The sequence below is a fragment of the Salvelinus alpinus genome, chromosome 1, assembly GCF_045679555.1.
Source record: "Salvelinus alpinus chromosome 1, SLU_Salpinus.1, whole genome shotgun sequence".
Classification (NCBI taxonomy): Eukaryota; Metazoa; Chordata; class Actinopteri; order Salmoniformes; family Salmonidae; genus Salvelinus; species Salvelinus alpinus.
The window spans coordinates 98,214,119-98,221,215 of NC_092086.1; the positions used below are offsets into that span (position 1 = coordinate 98,214,119).

Here is a 7,097-nt window from a genome sequence, read left to right on the forward strand (position 1 = left end):
GATAATTTACAGTTTCCCATAGACTATAAGGCTATATATAAAATGATAGAATATTAGGGCCACAGAGGGGAAAAAAACACAAGTCATAATATTGTAACCAGTTGTTTTAAAGGAGGACAGTTGTTAAAATGACAGATGTGGGGCATTTCGTGAAATTGTACTTCAGTATGGTTTCATAAACAAAGACATGCTGATGTGCCAGAATATTAAGTATCACATTGTCATAAGTATCAAAACTGTAAAAACAATATGTAGCTTTTCTGCAGAAAGAACCAGCCTCATAAATGTATGACTTTATCCTTTTTCTTCAGTGTGGCCCTAGTACTCTGTCATATAAACAAATACACATTCCATATGAATATAAAAACACAATGTGTAACATTATGTTCCTTTATTGAATAAGGACAAAACAAAGCAGGTAAACCATCAGCTCCTTTCGAAACTGAAGTCACAGTGACTCTACAAGATGGAAAGCACAGAATCCAAGCATATTATACAAAATGATACATACACATTCAAAGGTCTGTATATAACACACCCTGCATGTCTGCACACTAAAATAAATGCAGGACAAATCCATACACATCAACTGAACAGACAAATGAATGGATGCAGTAGCCTCCCTGCAGCCTTGTATTACACACAGTATACCGCACAAACATCATAAGAGGCCAAATTCGTCAAAAAACGAACCCAAAAAAAACCAAATTCCTCTGCCACCGCAGGACATATTTAACCAAAATTGAAAGCACACATACTAACTAAAATATTTCAACACATATTGGTCCCTCAGCAGCCGACCACTGTCGTCATCAGGGAAGATTGCCGGATTGTCCCAGTCCATGGCTGGTGGCACTCTGGGGGCCCTCTCCTTCCTCAGGCAGGCCACATTGTGGAGGACAGCACAAGCCACAGTAATATCACATGCCCTAACAGGGCTGACCCTTAATTTGTGAAGGCAGTGAAAGCGTGCCTTCAGGAGGCCAAAGGTCATTTCAACTCTGGCCCTGGTCCTGGCATGGGCATGGTTGTAGGCCTGCTGTGCTTCCTGGGGGTCTGTGAAAGGTGTCAGGAGAAAAGGCTGGCAGCCATACCCCCTGTCTCCCAGCAACACACCAGAGAATTCACCTGTCAACACAAAATCTCATCATTACTACCTCATAAACACAGTGATATTCTTGACACAGCCATGATGGTTATAAATAGGGGTTGTGTGGCTTACCTTGTGATAGGCACTGATAGATTTCAGAGGCCCGAAAGATTCTGGAGTCATGGACTGAGCCAGGCCATTTTGCCACAACATTGCTGATCACACAGTCAGCATTGCAGACCATCTGAAATCATAAGATGAGGAATATTACACCAATCAATGCACATCACTGGCAATGCAGAGTGTTCGTCAATGGACAATATCAAAAAGTTATGTTCACCTGAACATTAATGCTGTGAAAGGATTTCCTATTCACAAAATCGGCCTCATGGGCACCTGAGGGGGCTTTTATCCTTATGTGTGTGCAGTCCACTGCACCAATGACATTGGGGAAACCTGTCACACAAAGTAATGAGTATCCTACTATGTGTTAACAGTTGTCCTGTAATTTGTAGATCCTCTTACCTGCAATCCTATAGAACTCCTCTTTGATGTCACAGAGTCTTCTGTGGCCAGGGAAGGAGATGAAGACATCTGCTAATGCTTTGATAGCCAGACACACACTCCTTATTGTGCGGCAAATTGTGGCCTTGTTCAGCTGTTCTGCATCCCCCACTGAGTACAGGAAGGCTCCACTAGCAAAAAAGCGCAAGGCCACACAAACCATTTGCTCCACACTCAGTGCATGGCTCCGTGCAGTGCGGTGCTTAATCCTGGGACCCAGTAGTCTGCATAGATACCTGATGCCATCTGCAGAAAACCTGTATCTTTCATATAGATGGTCATCAGGGAAGGCCAGTGGGTCCAACCGGTCCCTGAAGACCCTTTCTCGCCTGAAGGCTCTCCTCAGCACAAGTGCTTCTTCATCCACCACATCTCGCACGAATGGGCATGCCATTGTCAGAGCAGAAAGGAACACACAATTTTGGGCCTTCATATAGGCTAGTGGCCACACCTGGTGCTGGGGGGGTGGGCAAAAGAGGGCGATGCCTTATAACGATGACTTGGTTGTACTGATTGCTGGGAAAATTAAAAAAAACTTAGAAAGATGCCACCGTCCTGTGTGCTCACAATAAGAGCTCATATGTCATGGCTCACTTGACTTTACGAGAATATACCTAATTTTTATTTTGAGCTGTGTCATCTTCTTGGAGCTGGGGGAGGAAAGAAAAATAATGATTAATACATTTGTGTTACAGTTAGCATACAGTGTACATTGAAGGCATATCTCACCTCCCTCTCAAGTTTTTTTATTTCAAGGTCCAGTTTCCTAATTGTCCTCTTTTTTATTTCGGACTCCAGTGCAAGATTTTCCATCTTTTTCTTCTTGTACTGAATGTCTATGTCTGCCAGTTCTATTTGGCGCCGGAGGTGGTTGCCATACAACTTTCTGATAGCTTGTGAGCTCTGTGAACACAATACAATTAGCGCAGCTGGAATTTGGCAGGATGTGGTGTCCTTTTATTAATACGCACTATGTTGCCAGGCTGGTTTTCCCACTGTATAGCATCTGGGTCCTGTAAAAGAAATTAGATTTTTTGATTTTGATGAGGACTCCTCACCATTGTAGAGTAAATAGTACTTTCACAGTCTTAACATGATACCTCATGCCTTCTGGAATCCAGAGAGATGGTCTCCTCCTCATCATCGTCTCCATCATGTGCTGTTGCTGCTGCACTGGGGCCTTCACCCTATCACATTTAATCGGATTCATATTGAAGCTAGTAGACAAGACATGCCAGGCCTACAGTATGCCTTTGATGGAGTACTCACTGGATCAGCATCGTCTGGTGCTTGTGCTGGTGGCTCTAACAGGAACACAGTGCTGCCAGACACTGCAAGGCAATAGGTAAACCAAAGTCAGACAGTCCAAATTGATTCAATATGAATGTGGTTGTATCCCATGTAGAGATGGAAGGACATACCTTGAATGAAGCGGGTGGCATCTTGGGAGGAACCTATGCTCGTCTCTTTCCCCCCAGGGATCCCCTCTAAGACGGGCCTGCCTTTATTTAGCTCCAAGGCCATGTCCTCTGCTGGGGTAAGGTCAGCTTTTGGTGACCCACCACCCGTGCCTTGTCTGTGGGTATTCTTTTTCACTGCTAAAACAGTACAGACAATGTGTGAGCAGGCACCTTCTGGGTACAATATATGCTTGTGCTTTGTTAAATATTAGTCAGGGACCATACCATTCTGCAGAATGTTCTTGTATTTGATTTTGACCTGCTGCCATGTCCGTTTTGGCCCCTTCATGTTTAATCTACACACACACACACACACACACACACACACATTTAATGGAGTCACACTGCAAAAAATTACTTGGTATTTTTGTCTTGTTTTCAGTAAAAATATCAAAAAATGTATCATAGCTTTATACAGTGTGATGGAGTTACTTTACACAATTTCACTCATATCTGCAGTGCATTTCAATAAAAAATTTAACCGTTTCATAATTACAGTACAACTGCATTTTTGGAGATGTGAATTAAATATTTGAATTGTAATTGTGATGTTTCAGCGGAGCGGTGAGTGTGTAATTGTGCACTACTTACGCATTCAGGCGGTCTGCAATACTTTGCCACGCTTTTTCTCTTTGCTTTATCACTGTGGCGGTGTTGCCTTTCTTCTTAATTATATCTTTTACCTCCTCGTATGCCTCCATGAGGATTTGTGCTTCCGACGGGGAAAAGTACGCGGCTCTAGTTGCCATGGTAAATCAGTTAATCTGTGATCTGTGGCGGGGTCTATTTGAGTGAGCCGTGAGCGCGCACCTATCCAGGATTGGTTTCACCTGGCTTAATGAATCCGTGTCTGCTCATCCTGGCTTGGTCTTTGTGCAACCAATTAAGCCTGGACGCACATGTTTTGGCTTCATTGAGCTCAGCTGAGTCATTTATCCCGGATGTCTTAATTCTACTTTTGTGCAACAGGCCCCCGCTCTACAGTGTAGGATAGATAAACAGCAACAACAAAAAACATTATGATCACCAAGCCAAGACAGAAGTTGCAAAGAGAACTACATGGTAAATAGACAACAGTACCTTTTAAAGAACATGATCAACAGAAATCCATATTATTCTAAAATTTGAAATTAAACTGTATTGTAACCATATAAATTGTATTGCTTTTACAATCCCCAGCCTGAATAACTAGACTTTAATAATGCAGTTGGTTACTAACCTGCAGAGGAGTCCATCTGTGTGGTAATGATAGGGTCAGTGGGGAGGTTGTTGCCCTGAGAGGTGCAACAGGGATGACCCTTGTTCACACACATGCAGCTGTCCTCATAAGACACAGAGGGAGGAGGAGGGACAGGGCAGGACCTCCGCGTATTGCATCTTTTTTTTTTTGATCCTGAGGAATGGACGAATAATATAAAGAACAGATCAGTTAAGTAGTATTTAGATATAATCTGGAACAAAATAGATTTTTACATTTGATTAAACAAGAAATTTACCAAATGCCTCACCCAATAAGAGCACAGCTCTGGTCTGCCCGTAGACATCTATAATAGCCCAGAGGGGGCTTCTCACATCCACCCCCTTCAGGAGCAGGTACCTCACACGATTTGGCCCCTCGTACACCAGCACCCCTTTAGGGGTCACCCAGAAGCGGAGCTCTGCCCCTGGCATGTTGAGGCTGGAGGGCACGGGGGATGCCCAGTACCGGTCGGTGGTGGTGAGGTCAGGGATGGCCATGGCAGGGGGGAAGAGTGGCCCACAGGAGGAGGGGGGTATGGAGGTGAATCCCACCCGCAAAGCTCCATTCCAGTGCTGGTCACAAAACTCCACCCGCAGATGTATCTTCTCCTGGACCCTGACTGGACGACTGCTGAAGGTCAGACCATTCTGGAAGGTCTCCCTGTTCCTCTCCACACGCCTACCTCCCAGACTCAGACACACCTGGGTCCCCAATACCCCTTTATGGAAGGACAGGGGCCCCAGACAGTGACGCCCATGTGTTGGACAAAATTCTAAAGAGAGGGAGGAAGATTATTTTTAATGGTGTTCTAATGGCAAGTCTACTTTCCTTCAGAAAACTTTAATGGTCTTGACTACACTTAAGCCACAATGTCCTTGAGTTTATGGTTTTATAGCAAAGATCTCACTGATCCTTTAGTTTCATTTTCTCTTGCTAAAGTCCAAATGTCATATTAATTATTAACGTATTTGGTAAAAGGTGTAAATTGGTCATCAAAAATTAAGGACCAAGGCACTCTTCACATAGTTCATCAAAATTGCTTTATTTGTATGGCATGTTTAATGGAAACAAAGATTACAAACGCAGACGCGTTTCGGCTGCATGGCCTTAGTCAGGGAGTACAAAGATCCTCTTTTGGACAGCATTTTCCAATCAACCCTGATTTGAAGGGGGGAGTAGTTACAGAAATCAGAGGACAACACCTAGTAAGCAATGCTATACACATCAAAAGTTAAATATACTGAACAAGACTATAAACGCAACATGTAAAATGTTGGTCCCATGTTTCATGAGCTGAAATAAAAGATCCCAGAAATGTTCCACACGCACAAAAAGCTTGTTTCTCTAAAATGTTGTGCACAAATGTGTTTACATCCCTGTTAGTGAGCATTTCTCCTTTGCCAAGATAATCCATCCACCTGACAGGTGATGCATATCAAAAAGCTGATTAAACAGCATGATCATTGCACAGGTGCACGTTGTGCTGGGAACAATAAAAGGCCACTCTAAAATGTGCATTTTTGTCACAAAACACAATGCCACAGATGTCTCAAGTGTTGAGGAAGTGTGCAATTGGCATGCTGACTGCATGCATGTCCACCAGAGCTGTTTGAGAATTTAATGATAATTTTTCTACCATAAGTAATCCCTTACATGTTACTCCCCAACCTTGCTTGTTATTAATAGATTACCATTTCATTTTAGAATAGCAATTTTTGCAATGTTTTTACCAATAATGTGTATGCACCCTAGATGACAGACAAGGGGCTTTTGAAGCCACCGAGCAATTTAGTACTCCATTGTAAAAATTAAAAAAATTGGAAGCTATAAAAATGCATTTAATAATGTCTACACACGTTTTTGACAAATATATCCTATTATAGACACCTTAATGCTTATGTTTAAATAAAATTATATTTCATTTCTGTACATGTGTTATATCTGTCTACACATCTGTTGTTGAACACATCAGAATGTGAATAATATTAATATGTTATTCTTACCAATGCTGTTACTGTTCCCCATTCTCTTCAGGTTTGCCTGTCTTGAAGTGTACTTATTATCTATGGAGTCTACAGACTGGACTGATACAGTAGCAGGGCAGCAGTGACGTTGGCTTGTGTTAGTGTGACAGGTGTATAGTTTTGTTTTGAGACAGAACAACCTCTTCAGTTTAAGGTTGGGGGAGTGGTATGAAAACACAGCCTCACCTACCCACTCTTCTCCGCTCAGCAAAATTACTTTGCAAAATGTATGCTGTTACTGTTTTATATTATTAATGCAATAAAGAAGAGGAGTTGTATCATGGATTGATGTTTATGAATACCACAACAATTGTATTTTCTTTTACAATTCTTGACATCATTTTTTTCATTCACTAGTTTTATCTTAATGCATAAATTATTTAGATCAAATGGGGCGATACAGAATGTAAATGGAGCTGTGAATGGCCATTATGATGTGTTTACTGTGTTCTGTTCTCTGACCTGAGACCGAAGCAATACAGACAGAAAAGTTAAACACACCAGACCAACCTTCAGTGGCTTGAAGCCTGAGACAACCGTTCAACAGAATAAGTACCTGTTTTCAGATGAAAGAGCCAAGCTTGCTCCCACACTGAACATGACACAAAGCCAGGTGAAGGTATTGTACTGTAGATGGCATCAACACTTACAGAGTCATTAATGAATGATAATCAAACATCCACTGGGCACAGAAGTCATTTCAATGTCTAGTTTTGATT

General features: G+C 42.2%; 2 protein-coding genes across 7 annotated transcripts; both read right to left on the reverse strand.

The window, feature by feature from the left end:
* Positions 1–330: 330 nt before the first annotated feature.
* On the reverse strand, positions 331–4,084 carry LOC139535981 (putative nuclease HARBI1). 6 transcript variants are annotated; one of them, XM_071336051.1, is made up of 9 exons: positions 3,076–4,084; positions 2,924–2,985; positions 2,755–2,841; positions 2,626–2,667; positions 2,384–2,557; positions 2,269–2,304; positions 1,616–2,170; positions 1,223–1,334; positions 331–1,128 (listed from the first exon to the last, which is right to left on the reverse strand). In XM_071336051.1, exons 1-6 carry the CDS (start codon positions 3,176–3,178, stop codon positions 2,269–2,271), a joined length of 504 nt encoding a protein of 167 aa, XP_071192152.1. In that variant the 5' UTR covers positions 3,179–4,084; the 3' UTR covers positions 331–1,128; positions 1,223–1,334; positions 1,616–2,170. The 6 variants fall into 6 exon arrangements, 5 of the variants coding, with proteins under 5 accessions (XP_071192152.1, XP_071192146.1, XP_071192129.1 ...); XM_071336045.1 differs by having other exon boundaries at positions 2,269–2,557; XM_071336028.1 differs by having other exon boundaries at positions 1,616–2,557.
* A 244-nt stretch (positions 4,085–4,328) lies between these two features.
* On the reverse strand, positions 4,329–6,379 carry LOC139567340 (E3 ubiquitin-protein ligase NEURL3-like). The gene is made up of 3 exons (XM_071388757.1): positions 6,358–6,379; positions 4,623–5,126; positions 4,329–4,507 (listed from the first exon to the last, which is right to left on the reverse strand). Exons 1-3 carry the CDS (start codon positions 6,377–6,379, stop codon positions 4,329–4,331), a joined length of 705 nt encoding a protein of 234 aa, XP_071244858.1.
* Positions 6,380–7,097: the final 718 nt, after the last annotated feature.